Here is a 22,664-nt window from a genome sequence, read left to right on the forward strand (position 1 = left end):
TTGGGTAGCTTACAACCCAACGGTATGAACACATAAATGTAATAATAGGCCAAAGGTAGGCTCAAAATACTGGTGGGCCAAACAGCATCTCTGGAGAAAATGGATAGGTGACATTTGGAGTCAGGAAGAAGAGGGGTCCCGACCCGAAATATCACCTATCCCTGTTCGCCAGAGATGCTACCTGACCCGCTGAGTTACTCAGCACTTTTGATCAATTATTTTGGTGCAGGACTGGAGTCACTTGTAGGTCTGGTCTGGGTTCTGCTCTCAAATTCAATTAATATTGCTCTTTTTTTCAATAATCCGAGTGCATTATGATTATTTCACTGACTCCAATTGCATTTATTTAATTATTTAACTAACTGATTTCAAATACAGAAATTCCCATGCTGGGATTTAAACTTTCAACCTCTGGTCTGTTCCTCCAGGAATTATTGCACCTAAGTAACTTAAGAATTCGGCGATCTGATTTTTTTTCAATCACGGCATTATAAAATGAATCCTGCAAGTGAGCCGGTCTTTTAACTTAAAAAGACACAAAGTGCTGGAGTAACTCAGCGGGTCAGGCGTTTTGGATCTGGGATTTAAAAAAATTTCATTTCCACAATTCAGTCACTCATCAGATGAAGCAAGGCGTCCTAGAATTGCAAATACCATTTTAATGCCAGTCGATTCATTTTGAGAGGTATAGACAGGGTAGAGAGTCAGAACCTTTTTGCTAGGGTGGAAATGTCAAGAGTAGAGGGTAATGAATACTAGATGGGGGCAAATGTTTAAAGCAAATGTACGGCGGGGCAAGTATTTTTACAGTCTGAGTGGTGGGTGCCTGGAACGCGTTGCCGGGACTGATGGTGGGTCAGGTAGGATAGTAGCGTTTAAGAGGCTTTTGTGAAATGCAGGAATGGAGGAATAAGAGTCATGTGCATGCAGAGGAGATTAGTTTAACTTGGCATCGTGTCCGGCACGTACATTGTGGACAGATGAGCCTGTTTCTATGCTAGTTCTAGTTTATTTGTTTTAGCGATACAGCATTGAAACAGGCCCTTCGGCCCACTGTGCCAACTAGTGACCACACAAACACTAGTTCTATCCTGCACACCAGGGACAATTTACACAAGCCAATTAACCTACAAACCTGCACATCTTTGGAATGTGGGAGATACCCAGGGGAAACCCGTGTGGTCAGGAGGAGAACATGCAAACTCCGTACAGACAGCATCTGAGGTCAGGATCGAACCCGGGTCTCTGGCGCTGTGAGGCAGCAGCTCTACCACTGTGCAGCCTGGGTTCTGTGTTTTATTAAAGGAGCTAATGAATTCAGTGTGTAAAACTATTCTAATGGGTAACGCTTTTGTTTTCAACAACAGCAACATCTGCGCAAGTGGATGGAGGTGGTGGTGCTCACACACAAAGGAGGGCAGAGAAGCGATGGCAACGTAAGTCTCGTAACAAAGTCCATTATGGGATACATCGACTTCCAAACCAGTCACAAACCTCTGGTGCCTGTTTGAACAAATGATGCTGAAGACAATCCATCAATGGTTCAATGGTACTTTGTTCTCACGTGTAACTAAGAACAGGGAAATAAAATGTTGGATACAGTTCAGAGACAATCCTGCTGTACATTAGGCACAATCATACTAAGTGTGAGAGTGTAGAGTCATAGAGTTATACAGTGTGGAAACAGGCCCTTTGGCCCGTCTTGCCCACGCCGTCTCACCAAGCCCCATCCTCACTAGTCCCACCTGCCTATGATTGGCCCATATCCCTCTAAACCTATCCTATCCATGTACCTGTCCAAATGCCTTTTAAACCTGCCTCAACTACCTACTCTGGCAGCTCGTTCCATATACCTACCACCGCTTGGGTAAAAAAAATAAAAGTTGCCCCTCAGGCTCCTATTAAATCTTACCCCTCTCCCTCACCGTAAACCTACATCCTCTGGTTCTTGCTTCCTCTACTCTGGGTAAAAGATTCTGTGTATTTGCCCAATCCTAGAGAGAGTGGACCACACTGAGTCAGTGCACAAGTATGAACAAATATAAACAAGTACGCCTGTTCCTTTTCTCCAGAGATGCTTCCTGGCTGAGTTAATCCAGCACTTTTTGTCAGTCTTCATTTCACAAGAGATGCCACAGTTCAAGGCGCCATCTTGTACCCTTCAAGTCCAAAGTTAAAAAAAAACTTAGAGCCTTAACTTGGCCGTAAGGCTTGTTGTCCTGGCGATGGCATTGGGTCGGAGTTGCAGTGGTCGGCCTGGCCAGACAATGTTGTCGGTGTCCTCCACCACACAGCTCCGTGCCGCGTCTGGTCCGATCCGTGTGCTCCGCCTCTTGGAGCGGCACCTGAGCCAACCGAGCCCCAGGCTGCAGCAGGGCCTCCAGCGGCCAACTCCGATGCGTCAGAACCGACCAGTGAACGTGCTGTCCTTCGCTTCCCATGGCCATCGCACAATCTTTGTGCCACAGGGCGACTCCCGCAACCGATTCAAGAGCGTCTGTGAGGGTGCGGGAGGTGAGATCCCAGCCCGCTCACCGGCATCTATTGTGACTATCTGTGATTAACGGGTAGCACGATGGCGCAGCGGTGGAGCTGCTGCCTCGCAGCACCAGAGACCCGGGCTCCATCTTGACTACGGGTGCTGTCTGTATGGAGATTGTACGTTCTCCCTGTGACCACGTGGGTTTTCTCCGGGTGCCCCAATTTCCTCCCACACTCCAAAGACATGCAAGTTTGTAGGTTAATTGGATTCTGTAAATTGTAAATTGTCCCTAGTGTGTAGGATAGTGCTCGTGTGCGGGGTGATCGCTGGTCGGCACGGACTTGGTGGGCCGAAGGGTCTGTTTCCACACTGTGTCTCTGAAGTCTAATGGGTGCAGTATAATGAAGCTTGTAGAGTTGACGGTTCTTTCTTAATGACAGACAACCTTGAGAAAGTTGTAACGAGGGATTATAATTGGCAAAACCTCTGTGTTTTAATATTTCAAGGATGCCTTAATTAAATGCTAAACTTCTGACTAATTTTGAGCCCTTTGACTTTTTAGAACAATTAACGTGAGAAATTTGCAAATGATCCGTTCCTGAAGAATGATTTGAAGGTTTCTAATTCAAGGAATGAAAGTCCCTTGACAGATGTAATATTTCAAAACGGAGAGAGGCAGAGAAAAGTGCTGACAATGCTAAAAACTTGCTTTTTAGATGAGTTCCTCCTCCATTCTCACCCTCCCTCAGATGCTCACATTCTCCACATCCCTCCCTTGAGCCGATGTGGGAGAAATTAATCTTTGGAACTGAAATTAAGTGGATGTAAAAGATCCAGCAATGATGCTTTGAGGAATACCTTGCCTGTCCCCTTGGTCAAAGCAACCGCTCCTCTGCCATCATAGAACCATGGAGTGTGGAAAGAGGCCATTCAGCCCAACTTGCCCACACCGGCCAACAATGGCCCAGCTACACTAGTCCCACTTGCATGTGCTTGGTCCACATCCCTCCAAACCTGTCCTATCCATGTACCCTTCTAACTGTTTCTTAAACGATGGGATAGTCCCAGCCTCAACTACCTCCTCTGGCAACTTGTTCCAATACACCCACCACCCTTTGTGTGAAAAAGTTTCCCCTTGGATTCCTATTAAATCTTTTCCCCTTCACCTTGAACCTATCTCCTCTGGTCCTCGATTCCCCTACTCTGGGCAAGAGACTTGGTGCATCTACCTGATCACTGCCAAAACTAACCAATCGCTCCCATTCATGGGATCTTGCCATGCCACAAGTACGGCCCTTTATTCTTGCCCTCCAACCTGCTGAGAACTTGTTTAAATAAAATAACCCGACAACAAATAGCTCTCAAACCATCTCGTGAAGAAGAAGATTTGCATTTCTCTCGTAACCCCTCCCCTTCCATCTGTATTCCTTCCTCTAGCTTCACAATTCTTGCCTCCTATCACCTTATCTCACACCTTTTGTCTTTTCATCTCCAGCCTTTATCCAAACATTCTCCCTCCTCACCTGTATCCACCTATTACTGGCCTGGCTTTGTCCTGCCCCTCATCTCCTCCAGCTTTTCTCTCCCCACTATCAGTCTGAAGAAAGGTCCTGATCCAAAACGTCACCTCTCTATATTCTCCAGATATGCTGCCGGACCCGCTGCAGTTACGCCGACAAGTTTTAATCTGCATCTGCATTCCTTGTGCCTCCAGCCCTTTTCTCATCTATTTTTTCCTAATTTTTGTGTTCACAGGAAATGAAGATCTGCTCGGCCATCATTAATCTGTTTCACCTGATACCGGCAGCTCCCCAGACGCTGGTGAAGCCCCTGCTGGAGGTGGTGATGAAAACCGAGAGGGCCATGCTCATCGAGGTAACGAACGTGCCCCTACACATTTTCCCTGTGACTGCGTGGGTTTCCTCCAGGTGCTCCGGTTTCCATCCATGTCCCAAACATGCGCGGGTTTGCAGGTTAAATGGCGGCACAGTGGTTCAGCTGGTAGAGCTGCTCCGCACAACGTCCCGGGTTCGATCCTGACCTCGGTGCTGTCTGTGTGAGGAGGTTGCACGTTCTCCCTGTAACCCGTGAGCTTTCACCAGGTATACTGCCACAACCAAAAGACGTGCAGTTTTTAGTTTAATCAGCCTTGATAATTTGCATCTTCTGTGCAGGGAGTGGATGGGAACATAGGACAACATAGAACTAGTGTGAACGGGTGATCGTTGCTTGGTGTGGACTCGGTGGGCCGAAGGGCCTGCTGCATTAGCTGGACAATTGGATTTGGTCTTTATAGGGCAGGGTAGACAGTCAGAACCTTTTCCCCCCCAAGGTGAAAATGTCAAAGACTAGATGCAAAGTTTAAAGTAGATGTGTGGGGCAAGCTTTTTAACACTGGTGGGTGCCTGGAATGCACTGCCAGGGGTGGTGCTGGAGGCAGATTCGACAACGGTGTTTAGGAGGCTTTTAGATAGGGCCATGGAAATGCTGGGAATGGAGGGATATGGATAACGTGCATGTAGAGGAGATTAGTATTATGATTCTCTGAGATGTGGAAGAGAAATAGAAGTGGGGGGGGGGCTCTGCCGAAATATCAGAGACCAGAAAGCAGTGACTATCTTTAATCAACAGTATTGCACTTACACTCTCAGGAACATTTGGTTAACAAATAATTAAGCGCACACTGTCTTGGCACTGACATTGTGGGCCAAAGGGCCTGTTTCTCAGTTCAGTTTAGTTTGGAGATACAGCGTGGAAAAAAGGCCCTCCAGATCACCGAGTCCGCACCGACCAGCAATCCCCGTACACTAACACCATCCCACACACACACGAGACAATTTACAATTATACCAAGCCAATTAACCTACAAACCTATATGCCTTTGGAGAGTAGATGAAAAACCAGAGCACCCGGAGAAAATCCACACAGGTCATGTGGGGAACATGCAAACTCCGTATAGACAGCACCTGTGGTCAGGATCGAACCCGAGTCTCTGGCGCTGTGAGGCATTAACTCTACCACTGCGCCACTGTGCTGCCCCTATTGTACTGTTCAATGTTCTAACTTAAAGCCTGATTATTGTCACCTTTTTCTCAGGCTGGAAGTCCATTCCGTGAACCCCTGATAAAGTTTTTGACACGTTACCCAGCACAGACCGTTGAGCTGTTCATGATGGAAGCCACGTTGAACGACCCTCAATGGAGCAGAATGTTTATGGTAATGTTCAATAACCCTCTGTCGTCGTGCTTCTCCAAGTCACTCTCTTTAGACTTTAGAGACGCAGCGAGGAAACATACCCTTGGGCCCACCGAGTTTGCTTCGACTTCGACAGCAATCACTAACACCAGGAACAATTTACAGAAGCCAACTAACCTACAAACCCGTACGTCTTTGGAGTTTGGAGAAGACCGGAACACCCGGAGAAAACCCAAGGAGAATGTACAAACTCCCGCAGTTAGGATTGAACACGGTTCCTGGCGCTGTAAAGCTCCTGTCCCACTTAGGAGACCTAAACAGCAACCTCTGGTGACCTTGCCCGCCACCCAGAAAAGAAATCAACGTCGAGGTGACCTGCAACCTCCTACCACCTCCCACGCAAATGTTGAAAACCTTCCTCGACTATGAAGGAAATCGGCTTCGACTAGACCTGCGACTAAAAAATCATCGATTTTTAAAACTGCAACCTATTTTTAGTCGAGGCCGGTTTTAATCATGATGAAAAAAATAGCAGCAACCTAGATGAAGCCTCGACCACGCGGAAACCACTTTAGACCATTAGGGAGAGTGACCAAAACCTCCGGTGACCTCATGGAAACCTTGGATGGCGGGCAAGGTCACCAGAGGTTGCTGTTTCGGTCTCCTAAGTGGGACGGACGGGGCGTAAGGTAGCGGCTCTGCCGCTGCACCACCCCGCTCTGGTAAAGCCGTATGTCCATTTCCTCCATGGATGCTGCCTGACCCGCTGAGTTCCTCCAGCACATTTATGTTTTCCCTGGGTCACTGATAGAGATTGTGGACTGCTAGTAACCAGCACCCATCCCTGCAGTACTCCGCCACCGCTTATGGAGTTGTGCGTTTTCAAGGGTGGCACAGCTGGTGGAGCTGTCGCCTCACAGCGCTAGAGATCTTGCTTGGATCCTGGCCTCGGAGGCTGTCTGTGTGAAGTTTGCACGTTTTCCCTGTGACTGCATGGGCTTCCTCCCGCACCCCGAAGACATGCTGGTTTTTGTAGGCCAGTCGGCCTCTGTAACTTGTCCTCCGTGTGTGGGGAGTGGATGAGATATTGGGATAACATAGATTCAGATTCAATTTTAATTGTCCTTGTCAGTGTACAGTACAGAGACAACAAAATGCATTTAGCATCTCCCTGGAAGAGCGACATAGCAAACGATTTGAATAAATAAAAATAAGTGTCCGGGGGGGGGGGGGGGTGGTGATTGGCAGTCACCGAGGTATGTTGTTGAGTAGAATAGAAGTACTATTGTGGCGGCACAGTGGTAAAGTTGCTTCCTCATAGCACCAGAGACCCAGGTTCAATCCTGACTACGGGTGCTGTCCATACGGAGTTTGTACGTTCTCCCTGTGATCACGTGGGTTTTCTCCTGTTGCTCCAGTTTCCTCCCACACTAATTGGCTTCTGTAAATTGTCCCTAGTGTGTGGGATAGAACCAGTGTAAGGGCGATTGGTGGGCCCACGGGCCTGTTTCCACTCTGTTTCTCTAACGTGAACTAGTATGAACGGGTGATCGGTGGTCGGCGTGGGCCGAAGGGCCTGTTTCCAAGCTGTAATTTGCATACAACCTGATAAAATTATACAGCAGACCTCTCCCGGTCAGTACACAAAGAGGCGTCTCGATTCTGGTGCAGACAAAGTTATAAAAGTTCACAGAACTGTCGTACCTTCTGCCTGCCGCCGCACGTGGCTCACCCCCCCTTTGTTCTTGGCTGTCTTTCAATGATTCAATCTTTCATTCTTTCAGATTCAAATAATTTCTTCTCATGTTTCCATATTTGCAGAGTTTTCTGAAGCACAAAGACGCCAAGCCGCTGCGCGATGTCCTGGCCGCCACGCCAGGGCGCTTCGTCAACCTGCTGTTCCCCGGAGCACAGAATGCCGTCAGGCCCGGCTCCCCCAGTTCCAGCACCATCCGCCTCGACCTCCAGTTCCAAGCCATCAAGGTGCTCACACCCTCCTCGGTCTGCTGCCGTCTCCCTGCATCCGCCCTGATATGTGCTTGCTACGTTGAACTATGTTGCTCTTCCAGTTTTATAAATGTTTCCACTAGTGGGAGAGTCTAGAACCAGAGGCCACAGCCTCAGAATGTAAGGAATTACCTTTAGAAAGGAGATGAGGACGAATTTCTTTAGTCAGAAGGTGGTGAATCGGTGGAATTCATTGCCACAGGCGACAGTGGAGACTATGTCATTGGATATTTTTAAGGCAGAGATTGACATTCTTGATTAGAATGGGTGTCAGGGGTTATGGGGAGAAAGCAGAAGAATGGGGTTGGGAGGGAAAGACAGATTAGCCATGTGTCAGAAGAAACTGAAGATGCTGGTTTAAACCGTAGATAGACACAAAATGCTGAAGTAACTCAGAAGCACAGGTATCATTTCTGGAGAGAAGGAATGGGTGACGCTTCAGGTCGAGACCCTTCTTCAGACTGAAAGTCACGGGAAAGGGAAACGAGAGATACAGAGAACAATATGGAGAGATGGAACAATTATAAAGGAAACGGGCCGTCATTAGCCATTTGCTAGGTGAGAAAGGAAAGCTGGTGTGACTTGGGTGGGGCAGGGATTGAGAGACCAGCCATGATTGAATGGCGGGGTAGACATGATGGGCCGAATGGCATAATACTGGTCCTATAACGTACGAACATAATTTAATGCAAGTCGGAGGCGGCAGAGTTATCATGCTACTGAGCATAAAGTATGACCTTTCGTGTAATGATAGCTCACTGCGAATGGTGCTAAATCGAAAGCCTAATTCTACTCCTATAACATATGAACCTCTCTTCCTCTCTCTGGTTAACCTCGATGGGTTCTGCGCTTGGTTCCTGTGCGTCGGTGCTGCCAGCCCTCTGACCGGCGCCTTGCTTTGTCCCACAGATCATCAGCATCATCGTGAAGAACGATGGCCACTGGCTGTCCGGCCAGCAGCAGCTGGTTAGCCACCTGCGACGGGTGTGGGTGAGCGAGGCCTTCCAGGAGAGGCATCGCAAGGAGAGCATGGTGGCCACACACTGGAAGGAGCCCAAACTCCTCGCCTTCTGCCTGCTGAATTACTGCAAGTACGAGACGCGCTGCTTCTCAAAAGAGAGTCATCTGTTTGCTCCTAATGTTGAGATGTTTAGTTTATTTATTGGCACGTGTACAGAGTTTGAGTTCAGTTTTATTGTCACGGTCAAGTCAATGATTCAGTCGTACATTATAGTCACATGTACCTAGGGACAGTGAGATGCTTTGTTACACATACAACCTGGTACGGTCATACAGCAGACTTCACCGAGGCAGCATTACACGTATCGCCACGTTTCTGGCGCCGACAGTTACAAACATTCACCAAAAAGTCCTATCTACATGGCAGCAGTGAAGGATACAGTGAAAAGCCTTTGTTGCTTACTAACCAGTCTGCGGAGAGACTACATGATTACAATCAAGCCACCCACAGTGTACAGATACAGGGAACAGCGTGAATAACATTAGTGCCGTTGGAGTAAGGATTATGAAGAGTGGATCTATTGTAATGCATTTTGTAAGGTGCCATGATAAGGATCTCGTACATTCTTTCTGTGACCATTTCCAGGTACTTTGGTTTCCATCCACACTCCAAAGACGTACAGGTTGTAGGTTAATTGGCTTTGCTAAAATATATAAATTGCCCGAAGTGTATGGGATAGTGCGGACTTGGTGGGCCGAAGGGCCAGTTTCCCATTGTATCTGTAAAGTCTAAAGGTGATCGGGAACCTTGATCGGACTGATTATAGGGGGGGGGGGGGGGGGCAACAGAAAGCTGGAAGAGGGGGGGGGGCGGGGCAACAGGCTGGGGGGGGGGGGGGGGGGGGCAGGGGGGCAGACAAAGCGTAGCAGGTAATAGGTGAACACAGGCGTGGGAGGGGCTTGGTTGTCAGATGGTTGGAACCGAAACGTCACCCTTGCTGCGTTACATGACCCGCTGAGTTACGCCAGCACTTAGTGTTTGTCTTTGGCCTGAACCAGGACCTGTAGTTGTTTGTTTCTGATAAATTGACCAGTTTATTGATTGCTATCCACCTCCCCTCCAGACGTAACTTTGCGGAGATCGAGCTGCTGTTTCAGCTGCTGCGGGCCTTCACCGGACGTTTCCTCAGCAACATGACCTTCCTCAAGGAGTACATGGAGGAAGAGATCCCCAAGAAACTACAGCGTGTCGCAGAAACGCGCCCTTTTCTTCCGATTCGTGGAGTTTTACGACCCAAACTTTGGAGATGAACTCAAGGCGAAGGTGACTATTGCCTGCGGTGCTGTCGAAACTGTACTTATTTTCAATTTAGTTTTGAGATACAGCGCGGAAACAGGCCCTTCAGCCCACCGAGTCCAAGTGGAACCGAGTGGAACGATGTATTTAGATTCAGACTGAAGTCAAAGTCTGCCCATTTGTTGGATCCATATCAGAGTAGAATGCAGTGGCGTAGTTGCCAGAGACCTGGGCTCCATCCTGACCACGGGTGCTGCCTGTAAGGAGTTTGTATGTTCTCCCGGTGACCCCATGGGTTTTCTCCAGGTTCTCTGGTTTCCTCCCACATCCTGAAAACGTACAGATTGGTAGGTTTAAGAAGGAACTGCAGATGCTGGAAAATCAAAGGGTCAGAAGAAGGGTCTGAAGAAGGGTTTCAGCCCGAAACGTTGCCTATTTCCTTCGCTCCAAAGATACTGCTGCACCCGCTGAGTTTCTCCAGCATTTTTGTGTACCTCAGATTGGTAGGTTAATTGGCTTCTGTAAATTGTAATTTGTCCCCAGTGTGTAGGACAGTGTTAGTGTCTGGGGTAACCCCTGGTTGGCGCTGACTCGGTGGGCCGAAGGGCCTGTATCGTCCAGAGTGTAGTCGAAAGAAATGGTCGGCATGGATGAGTTGAGCTAAAAGCGCCCGTTTCTATGTGTTACAATGTTATGAATATCTTTTGCCATTGGCTTTTAAATCTGTGTCCTCTGGTATGATATCAGTGTCCCCAGATTTCACTGTGGTAGCACACAATGACCTTTTCAATCAGGGTTAATTAGTTTGCTGTAAAATGTGAGAAGAAAGAACATTTCCTGAGGATATCTTTGCACATCAAATCAGTAATAAAGTTTTAAGTGCAATTAAAATGCAGATAAATGAGGTATATGCCGAGCATAAGGAAGTGCGAATGCTGGCCTGAAGAAGTGTCCTGATCTGAAACATTGGCCGAGATGGAGTGGATGTGGAGAGGATGTCGCCACGAGTGGGAGAGTCCAGGACCAGAGGGCACAGCCGCAGAATAAAAGAACGTACCCTTTAGAATAAAGATGATGAGGAATTTCTTTAACCGGAGGGTGATGAATCTGTGGAATTCGTTGCCGCAAATGTCTGTGGAGGGAAGGCAGGGGAAATGGGATTGAGGGAAAAATAGATCAGCCATGATCGGATGACAGTGTAGACCAAACAAAGCCACAAATGTATATCTTGCATTTTTTTTAAAAGGCTGGGATGTGAACAAAGTCGAATGACCTCATTAAGTGCATTCATGCGTATTGTTTAAGAAGGAACTGCAGATGCTGGAAAGGTCGAAGGTAGATAAAAATGCTGGTGAAACTCAGCGGGTGAGGCAGCTTCTATGGAGCGAAGGAATGGGTGACGTTTCGGGTCGAGACCCTTCTTCGGACATATTGTGCATGCATATTTAAGTCTCCAACTTGCATTAGTTTCATTTAGTTTAGTTTACAGATACAGCATGGAAACAGGCCCTTCGGTCCACTGAGTCTATGCTGACCCACAATCACCCGCACACTCTATCCTTCACACTAGGGACAATTTACAGAAGCCAATTAACCTACAAATCCACACGTCTTTGGAGCGTGCGAGGAAACTGGAGCACCCGTAGAAAACCCATGCAGTCACGGGGAGAAGGAACAAACTCTGTACAGACAGCACCCGTAGTCGGGATCGAACCCAGGTCTCTAGCGCTGTAAATCCACAACTCTTCTGCTGCGAAACAGATGATGCAATGGTGCAGATCTGCGGATATGTACTGACTATTTTTACTGTTGTACCTCTCCAGGCTTTGCAGCATATCTTGATCCCTGCATTCCAATCCAGTTTTGATAAAGGAGAAGGGGAGCAACTGTTGGGGCCTCCGAACCCTGAGGGAGACAACCCAGAAAGTATCACCAGTGTTTTCATCACCAAGGTAAGATGGTCGAGCATAGAGTCATAAAGTCATATAGCGCGGCAACGGGCCTTTGTCCATGCTGACCCTGTACACTAGCACTATCCTACACACTGGGGCCAATTAACAATTTTACTGAAGCCAATTAACCTACAAACCTGCATGCCTTTGGAGTGTGGGAGGAAACCGGAGCACCAGGAGACTACCCACATGGTCACAGTGAGAACGTACAAACTCCGTACAAACAGCACCTGTAGTCAGGATCGAACCCGGGTCTCAAGCGCTGTAAGGCTGTAAAGTGATGGCAACTCTACTGCTGCGCCACCGTGCTGCCCCTCCCTATGATCCATCAGTCAGGATCGAACCCTGGTCTCTGGCCCTATAGGGTGGCAACTTTGCCGCTGCGCCACCGTGCCCGCCCCTTCCCTATGATCCGTCAGTCGGTGAATGTGTCGATGTTCTCCCCGCCCGCCCCCAGGTGCTGGACCCGGAGAAGCACGCGGAGATGCTGGACGCGCTGAGGATTTACCTGCTGCAGTTCGCCACGCTGCTGGTGGAGCACGCCCCTCACCACATCCACGACAACAACAAGAGCCGCAACAGCAAGCTGAGGCGCCTGATGACCTTCGCCTGGCCCTGCCTGCTCTCCAAGACTTGCGTGGACCCGGCCTGCAAGTACAGCGGCCATCTGCTGCTCGCACACATCATCGCCAAGTTTGCCATCCATAAAAAGATCGTCTTGCAGGTGGGTTTATTATTGCCCTGTGCACCGAGGTATGGTGCAAAACGTTGTTTAACATGAGTGGGTTACAGGCTAGGATCTCAACCAGGGGTTTGGCAGGGTTTATATATAGAATAACACATCCCCCGGGAGTAGGTTACAGGCTGGAATAGTTTCAGGAGGGTTTATATACAGAATCATGGCCCTGTCCCACGGTACGAGTTCATTCCAAGAGCTCGTGGTAATCATGGAGAATGAACGTAGTGGGTACGTCGGAGCTCGGGGACGTCTCTTAGCGGCTCGTAACGCTAACGGCAGGTACTCGGGAAGACTTGCTAACGGCAGGTAAGCTCGGGAAGACTCGTGAAGACTTTTCAACATGTTGAAAAATGTCCACGAGAGCCCCGAGTACTGACGAGCGGCCATTACCGTAAATCTTCGAGTTCAATTCAGGGCAAACTCGGGCAGCTCTTGGAATGAACTCGTACAGCGGGACAGGGCCATAACAGATATCTGGAGACTGAAGAAGGGTCTCGGCCCAAAACTTCACCCATTAGTTCTCTCCAGAGATGCTGCCTGTTCTGCTTCAGCTTTTTGTGTCTGTAACAGATATCTGGGAGTGGGTTAGAGGCCGGTAGGTTTATAGGTAGGTTTGTTTCTTGCGGGTAGGTTTATTGTTGCCGTGTGTGTACCGACGGATGCTGAAAAGGTTTGTGTGACATGCTATGCAATCAAGTCAGATAAGTGTACGAAGGAACTGCAGATGCTGGTTTACACCGAAGATGGACCCAAAATGCCGGAGGAACTCAGCAGGTCAGGCAGCATCTCTGGAGAAAAGGGACTCTAGAGATGCTGCCTGACCCGCTGAGTTACTCCAGCATTTTGCATCTCTTAGGTCAAATAATAACGTACCTAAATACAATACAAATTCAAGTACAATAGATGGAGCAAACGGGAAGATATGGAGTGCAAGAATATACTTTTGTACATGATCTTGTACAACTTAATAGGGTCTTGTACCTCGGACTCCTATGCTCCAAAATAAAGGCCTAGATAGAATGGATGTGGAGAGGATGCTTCCACTAGTGGGAGAGCCTAGGCCCAGAGGGCACAGCTTCTGAATAAAAGGATGTACCTTGAGAATGGAGAGGAGGAGGAATTTTTTTAGTCCGAGGGTGATGAATCTGTGGAATTCAGCAGACAGCTGTGGACGCCGTTATTGGGGACTTTTAAAGCAGAGATTGGCAGGTTCTTGATTGTCAAAGGTTGTGGGGGGGAAAGGCAGGGGAATGAGGTTGAGAGAGAAAGATAGATAAGCCATGGTTGAATGGCAGAGCAGACTCGATGGGCAGAATGGCCTAATTCTGTTCCTATGGCTTATGATCTTATGCTCGTCCTCCAGAGATGCTGTCTGAGCCGCTGAGTTACTCCAGCATTTTGTGTCCAATTTTATTTGATGAATTTGAGGGAAACTTGTTCTGACTCATTGTCTGGCCGAGGATTCCTACGCTAAGGCTCATACGCAATGTTCCACAGGTCTTCCTGAGTCTGTTGAAAGCCCACGCCATGGAGGCTCGGTTGGTGGTGAGGCAAGCGATGGCCATTCTCACTCCGGCTGTTCCCGCTCGAATGGAAGACGGGCATCAGATGCTTACTCATTGGACACGGAAAATCATCGTGGAGGAGGGGTACACGGTGCCCCAGTTGGTCCATATCCTGCATCTGATTGTTCAGCATTTCAGGGTAAGTGCCAATTTTAAGACTAGTGCGTTTCTGACGTGATCCAATTAAAGTGCATGAATTGTTTAAGACTGGCCAAGGTGTCATTGTCCATTGTCATGCGTCACAGCGCCAGGGAGCCCGGGTTCGATCCTGACCTCGGGAGCTGTCCGTACGGATTGCACTATATTTGTTATTTATTTAACTTTTTATTTATTGTCCCTTCGTCCATTATGTACAATGTTTACATATTCACATATTCTGTTGTGCTGCAGCAAGTAAGAATTTCATTGTCCCATCGGGACATATGACAATAAAACACTCTTGACTTGAGTGTGTATGTTTTCCCCGTGACCTGCGTGGGTTTCGTCCGGGTGCTCCGGTTTCCTCCCGCATGTCAGAGGCGTGCAGATTTGTAGGTGGGTTGGCTTCTGTAAAGTGAGATATTACAGAACAAGTGTGAATGGGTGATCAATGGCCAGCATGGACTTGGTGGGCAGAAGGGCCTGCTTCCACTCTCTAAACTAAACAGTAACCTACGAGAGTTTAGTTCTGAGATACAGCATGGAAACAGGCCCTTTGGTAAATCGAGTATATGCCGACCTATGATCACCCATACACTAATTCTATCATACATGCCAGTGACAATCTACAGAAACCAATTAACTTACAAACCTGCACGTCTTTGGAGTGTGGGAGAATACCGGAGCACTCGGAGAAAACCCAAACGGTCACAGGGAGAATGAATAAACTCTGTGCCAACAGCACCCATGGTCGGGATCGAACCCAGGTCTCTGGTGCTGTAAGGCAGTAACTCTACCACTCGCTACTGCGCTGCCCAAGAGGTAGATCTTGGAGCCCTTTCTCCTGTTTGTGGTTTAATTTAGTTAATTATTCTCACGTGTACAGTGAAAGGCTTTTGTTGCCTGCTATCCAGTCAGCAGAAAGACCGTACATGATTACAATTTGAGCTGTCCACAGTGTACAGATACAGGTTAAACGTTTAGTGCATGATAAAGTCCATAAAGTCCGGTTAAAGATAGTCCGAGGGTCTCCAATGAGGTAAATGGGAGGTCAGGACCGCTCATTAGTTGGTGAGAGGATGGTTCAGTTGCCTGATAGCCTGTTGCCCTGTGTATTGCCTGCTGCACGGTTTGTGATGGTGACTGTGTCAAGGGTGACGTCTTTGTTCAGGTCTACTTCCCGGTGCGACACCACCTGGTGCAGCACATGGTCAGCGCCATGCAGCGCCTGGGCTTCACGCCCAGCGTCACCATCGAGCAGCGGAAGCTGGCCGTCGATCTGGCGGAAGTCGTCATCAAGTGGGAGCTGCAGCGGATCAAAGACCAGCAGGTGAGAAAGCAAGGACGTGGAAATGGGGACCTGCAGGTGCTGGTTTATACCAAAGATAGACACATAGTGCTGGAGTGACTCAGTGGAACAGGTCATCCAAAATGGACAGGTCACATATTGGATTCAATCAACTCGAACTCAAGAACAATATTGATAGAGCCATGGGGAAGATACAGAGCCACGCTTTGTCCTGTTCCAGTTTCCCGCCCCTCCACCCTACAATCAGTCTGAAGAAGGGTCCCAATCCAAAATGTCACCTATCCTTGTTCTCCAGAGACGCGGCCTGATCCGCTGAGTTACTCCAGCACTTTGTGTCCATCTTTGGCGAGAAAGCAAACATGCTACATATATGGCCCCGTCTTTGAAAGCAATTCAATGTATAATGTTAAATTCCAGCTTTTAAAAAAAGAGCAGTTAGTAACATACATTTAGTGTTCTTGGGTATTGAATTGTGTTTCTTTTGTCAGTCTGAAGAAGGTTTATGACACAAAACGTTGCCTGTCCATTCCCTCCCCAGAAGCTGACTGACCCGTTGAGTTCCTCCAGCACTTTATCTTTTACACTATATAAATATAGCTTGCTATAGATCATAGATCATTAGTATAGTACAGGATGGGAACTGGCCCTTCGGCCCACAATATCAGTGCTGAACATGACCAACTCTTGTCTGCCTGTGCATAGCCAATATCCATCCATTCCCTGTGTATCCATATGACTGTACAAAAGCCTCAAATGCCATGATTGGATCAGGCCCCACCACAACCTCTGGCAGCGCTTTCCAAGCACCCACCACCCTTTTGTTATGCAACGTTTTTTTGATATTAAAATCATCCAGCCATTGAATATTTTTGCTGGGAGCCTGAAAACTAAATTCCAGGTTCAGGAGCAGCTTCTTCCCAACAACCATCAGACTATTGAACACTCCGACCTCCAACTAAACCCCCAACCACAAACTGTCTTGGTTGCACTAGGGACTATGGATTTGCTTTTGTTTTTGCACTATTTTTTACAAATCTATTCCAACGTTTTTATTGTTTATTGTGGCATCTACTGAGTACTGTGTTAAGAAAACAGCTGCAAGTAAGAATTTTATTGTCTCGTTTCGGGACATATGACAATATGCCCTGAAATTTGTACGGGTGTTACAGCGTATGAGGAAAAGGCGGGAGAAAGGGGTTGGAGAGTATGTACATGTTTGAATAGTGGAGTCGACTCAATGGGCCAAATGGCCAAATTCTCCTCCTCTTTGTTATGATCTTATACATGCTCTCCAGAGATTCTGCCGGACCTGCTGAGTTACTCCAGCACATCGTGTCTACATTTGGTAATATGTCTTTTGGTTTCATGGTCTTAGAAAAATTAGGTGCAGGAGGAGGCCATTCGGCCCATCGAGCCAGCACCTTAAAACACATCTTGACCTTTGTCTCTTCTCCCTACTCCCCCCCCCCCCCCCCCCCCCCCCCCCATAGCCTGAGTCCGACCCTGACATGAATGGTGGTGGAGAGGGAACCAGTGCTGCCAACGGCAACGTGAAACGTGGTCTGTCCATGGATTCCGCCCAGGATGTGAAGCGTCTCCGGACAAATGCTGGAAATGTGAGTAGCGCCCAGACGCGACTTGGATTTAATACGTTGTGGAATCCAATTTTCTGTCCTATTAGATGTGTGCAAGCATTTCCTGTCACATTGGGCTGTGATGTTGACTTTTGGATTATTGGGGAACTTCCACAGGTGAAGCTTTGGATGTTAGGTTGGATTTTGCAAAACAGCATTTATGGCGACTTTCAAACAGTATTAAAGTTCATTTCATCTCCCTGGTCTCGCTGGGAAATTCTAGTTGCCGATATATTTTCAGCAGACACCAAGGACTACAGATGCATGCTGGTTTACGAAAAGCACGCAAAGCACTGAGTTACTCCAGCATAATATATTTCCAGTGATTGGCCTATGGCCACGAGAGTGGCACGGTGGCGCAGCAGTATAGTTGCTGCCTTGCAGCGGCAGAGACGCAGGTTCAATCCCGACTAAGGATGCTGTCTGTATAGAGTTTGTCCATTCTCCCTGCGACCGCATGGGTTTTCTCCGGGTGCACCACACTCCAAACTTGTGCGGGTTTGTAAAACTGGTAAATCGTCCCTAGTGTGTGGGGTATGGGGTGATCGCCGGTCGGCATAGACACAGTGGGCCAAATGGCCTGGTCCCGTGCTGTATCTCCCTAAAGTCTGAAGATATTTCGAGCATCTTTAGACTTCAGAGATAGTGCGGAAATAGGCCCTTCGGCCCATCGAGTCCATGCCAACCAGTGATCGCCCCATGCACCTGCACTATCCCCACATACCAGGGACAATTTACAATTCTTACCAAAGCCAATTAGCCTACAAACCTGCACATCTTTGGAGTGTGGGAGGAAACCGGAAGACCTGGGGAAAACCCAGGCAATCGCAGGAGAACGTACAAACTCCGTACCGACAGCAACCGTAATCAGGAATGAACCTGGGTCTCTGGCGCTGTAAGGCAGCAACTCTATCGCTGCGCCACCGCGCCGCCCTCAGGTCTTAAAATTGATTTCATCTTGGTAACAGATGATTAGTTACTCTAGGTAAACGACTATGTACTCACTCTATCTATTCCCCTCATGATTTACCACATAGAGGTTTACCATCACGGATCTATAAGATTTACCATCTTATAGATCCCCTCTCAGCCTCCTGCACTTCAAGGAATAATGTCGTAGCCTGCCTAATGTGTCCCTGTAGCTCAGGCCCTTGAGGCTTGGCAACATCCGTTTAAATCTGCTCTGCACCCTTTCCAGTTAAATAACATAGAAGGTGACAGAAACTGAACACAATACTCCAAATGCGACCTCACCGGCATCTGGTACAGCTGTAACATAACATCTCAACTTCTGTACTCATTGGCGTAGAAATAAAGAACTGCAGATGCTGGTTTATAGACACAAAGTGCTGGAATAACTCAATAGGTCAAGCAGCATCTCTGTAGAAAAAGGATGGATGACTTTTCGGTTCAGGACCCTTCTTCTATGCATGTTCCCCTGTCTGATGTAGGTCAATGAACCAAAAGCCTTCTTGACCACCCTATCTACCTGTGACGCCACTTTCAGGGAACTCCGCACTCCTGGATCCCCCCTGCTCCACAACACTCCCCAGGGTCCTGCATCTCACTGTACTGGCAGAGACCTTCTTTCTGCAGGTCGTTTCACTAAGTTGTGACTGATGGATTTGGTTTTCTAAGCATTGAAATTTGTATCTAGTCGCAGAAATAGCCTCGAGCTATTATTTTCTTTTATCGTTGACAGGTATTTGGCCGAAGCCAGTCACTGACTGGAGCTGATCACCTGCTTTCAAAGCCCATTGACAAGCAGCACACTGACACCGTCGTCAATTTCCTCATCAGAATCGCTTGTCAGGTAATGGCTGCACTTTGTGGTTCCACTTTTAGCTTCATCTAAGAGCTGTTCCGCACTGTCGGGTCTGAGGTACGACCTGAATGAATGTGAACATATTACAGGGTGATAATTAGTAGAATCAAGGTACAGCGGATGCTGGTTTATACCAAAGAGACACAAAAAGTGCTGGAGCTGACCTCTATCTACATACCCGATTATAATTATTTTTCTAACACCAGTTCTTCTCCTTTCTTGACCCTCTGGCATTTAGTTTAGTTTTAGCGATACAGCTTGGAAACAGGCCCTTCGGCCCACCGAGTGTGTGCCGACCAGCGATCACCCTGTACACTATCCTTCACACCAGGTGCAATTTACAATTTACAGAAGCTAATTAACTTTCAAATCGGCACGTCTTTGGAGTGTTGGAGGAAACCAGAGCACCTGGGGAAAACCCATGTAGTCACAAGGCGAACATGCAAACACCATACAGACCGTGCCCCAACTAAACTAAACTAAAAATGGATAAAGAAAAGGGGAAGACACAGAGTGCAGAATACAGTTCTCAGCATTGTAGCGCATCAGTTCCAGAGATAAAGTCCAATGTCCGCAATGGGGTAGAGGTGAATTATGGTAACTACAAGTCTAAAGTACTTTGGTTTAGTTTAGTTCAGAGATACAGTGTGGAAACAGGCCCTTCCTCCCACCGAGTTCACACCGACCAGCGATCACCCCGTACACTAGGACTACTCTACACACTAGGGACAATTTACAGAAGCCACTTAACCTACAAACCTGCACGTCCTTGGAGTGTGGGAGGAAACTGGAGCACCCAGGTAAAACCCGCACGGTCAGAGGGAGAGAACATACCAACTGCACCCGGGTCTCTGGTAGCTTTTTGTAGACATTGTCGTAGGGGGGGATGTCCCACTTAGGCGATTTTTTGGCCGACTGTCATAGTTGTAGCAGGTCTCTGAAAATCTCCCCCTACGACAATGTCTACAACAAGCTACCCACAACCGGCGGCCCATTAGGACATCCACCTACGCCAACCTACGACCACACAGGCGACAACCTACGACAACCGAATCAACCTACGTCCACCCGCGACAAGCTACGCGAAGCTATGACCCGGTCGGCAACAACTGAAGACAATTTAGTCGCCGGTACCTGTAGTCTACGTAGGTAGCCGCCAATGGAATTCACCAAAGTCTGCACCGGTCACAACTTGCATCACCTGGCGACAACCTACGACAGCACCTACGTCGGGTGAAGTCGACCCACTGTCGGCGAAAAATTTTCAACAAGTTGAAAACCCAGTGGCAACCAGAAAGACACTACAACTCTTTGGGTGACTATGGAGACCATTCATGACCATACAGGCGACACCCCGGTGTCCATGTGGCAACAGCCTAGTCACCTGTAGTCACCTAAAAAATCGCCTAAGTGGGTCAGGCCCTTATGGCAGCAACTCTACCGAATTCTCTACCAGAACTAGTAGATGGGTGATTGAATGTCGGTATGGGCTTGTAGGTTAATTGGCTTCTGTAAAGTGGGAAAGTATAGAACGAGTGTGAATGGTGGTTGATGGTCAACATGGACTCGGTGGGCCGATCGCCCTGTTTTCCCGCTGTAATCCCTAAATCTAACCTAAAAATAGGTGGAGCAAAGGGAAACACATCCATATTCCATACATAGATATAATCAAGTTAAACTCATGTACAATGGATAGAACAAAGGATGAAGGTACAAAGTGCAGGATATAGGTCTCAGCAATGGGGTCGAGGTGAATTGTAGTAATCGCATGTGTAAAGTACTTTTCTTGTAGAAAGCCATGGAACTCAAGGACTCTGTCGTCAAGATCGATGTACTGATATACATTACCTGCATTAATAATCCAGCAGCGCCCCTTCACAGCAGCACGGCACCACAAGATGAACCGTCTTTTAAGCACTATGTTAAACCACAGTTTCCTGGCTGCTGCTGCGAATTAAGATTGATGCGATATTGTGTACAAAGTAGTCTGTTGTTCAGTCAGAAAGGGAGAGCGAAAACACCAGATTATTTTCTCCGCCATCCAAGTGCCACTTGTGGATCAAGCTGTGAGGAAGATATCAGCAGCCACAACATTTCAGAGTGATTCCATTTATATGCATGGTTACTGTGAGCAGGGTGAGAGATTTAAAGCCTTCATTATTAATTTCCCATCTTTGGAGGTAGGGAGAATTTGTTGCTTGTCATTCCTAGTGACTTCCAATTGGGAACGTCAGTGAGGAATCGCAAATTGGTGGAACAGCACCTCATATTTTGCTTGGGCAGCTGACACGAATATTAATTTAGCTAATTTCAAGTAACCCTTGCCTTCCCTCTCTCTGTGTCCTTCCCACCCCCCCCCCCCCCCCACCCTGGTCGTCTTGCTAGTTTCACTCTTTGTATCCCTTCATTATCACCGCTTCCACAGCCAACAATGGACCATTGTGGGCTCCACCTCTGCTGAGTCATCGGTGCCGGCTCTGAATTGTTCCGAACCTTTTCATACCTCTAGTTTTCCTCTCACCTAACTTTTCCTCTAGTGGGGGAGTCTAGGACTAGAGGTCACAGCCTCAGAATTAAAGGATGTTCTTTTAGGAAGGAGATGAGAAGGAATTTATTTTGTCAGAGGGTGGTGAATCTGTGAAATTCTTTGCCACAGAAGGCTGTGGGAGGCCGTCAATGGATATTTTTAAAGCAGAGATAGATAGATTCTTGTTTAGTGTGGGCGTCGGGGGATATTGGGAGAAGGCAGGAGAATGGGGTTAGGAGGGAGAGATAAATCAGTCATGATTGAATGGCGGAGTAGACTTGATGGGCTGAAGGGCCTAATTCTGCTCCGATCACATGATCTTATGACCTGAATTTAAACTGATCTCTGCCTGCACGTGATCCATATCCCTCAATTCCCTGCAGTTCCATGTGCCTATCTAAAAGCCTCTTAAACGCCACTATTGTATCTGCCTCCACCACCACCCCTGGCCCTGCACATCAGCACCTCTACTTCCTGAGAAGATTACGGAGAGTCGGTATGTCAAAGAGGACTCTCTCGAACCTCTACAGGTGCACAGTAGAGAGCATACTGACTGGTTGCATCATGGCTTGGTTCGGCAACTTGAACGTCCAAGAGCGGAAACGAATGCACAAAGTTGTGACCAGTCAGTGCCCAGTCCATCATCGGCTCTGACCTCCCCACCATCGAAGGGATCTATCGCAGTCGCTGCCTCAAAAAGGCTGCCAGCATCATCAAGGATCCACACCATCCTGGCCACACACTCATCTCTCTGCTGCCATCAGGTAGAAGGTACAGGAGCCTGAAATCTGGTACATCCAGGTTCAGGAACAGCTTCTTCCCCACAGACATCAGGCTATTAAACTCACCATCAAACAAACTCTGAACTATAACAGCCTATTCCACTTTATCTTCTTATATATGTGTATATTGAACTGTTCTGTATTTATGCCTACAATATTCTGTTGTGCTGCAGCAAGCAATAATTTCATTGTCCTATCTGGGACACATGACACTAAACTCTCTCCATGAAGGACCCGTTTCCCCGCTGTATC

General features: G+C 47.8%; 1 protein-coding gene across 1 annotated transcript in view; it reads left to right on the forward strand.

Annotated features, from left to right (window-relative positions):
• trrap (transformation/transcription domain-associated protein) overlaps positions 1–22,664 on the forward strand; it is a 168,782-nt gene that overhangs the window by 50,848 nt on the left and 95,270 nt on the right. Inside the window, 13 exon segments of the mRNA XM_055651623.1 lie at positions 1,368–1,436; positions 4,238–4,357; positions 5,579–5,698; positions 7,499–7,660; positions 8,594–8,775; positions 9,769–9,880; positions 9,882–9,968; positions 11,765–11,893; positions 12,351–12,617; positions 14,130–14,336; positions 15,507–15,665; positions 17,135–17,260; positions 18,981–19,091. Of these exon segments, the coding sequence (XP_055507598.1) occupies positions 1,368–1,436; positions 4,238–4,357; positions 5,579–5,698; positions 7,499–7,660; positions 8,594–8,775; positions 9,769–9,880; positions 9,882–9,968; positions 11,765–11,893; positions 12,351–12,617; positions 14,130–14,336; positions 15,507–15,665; positions 17,135–17,260; positions 18,981–19,091 (1,851 nt within the window).

The sequence above is a fragment of the Leucoraja erinacea genome, chromosome 20 (genome assembly GCF_028641065.1).
Source record: "Leucoraja erinacea ecotype New England chromosome 20, Leri_hhj_1, whole genome shotgun sequence".
In the NCBI taxonomy this organism is placed as follows: Eukaryota; Metazoa; Chordata; class Chondrichthyes; order Rajiformes; family Rajidae; genus Leucoraja; species Leucoraja erinaceus.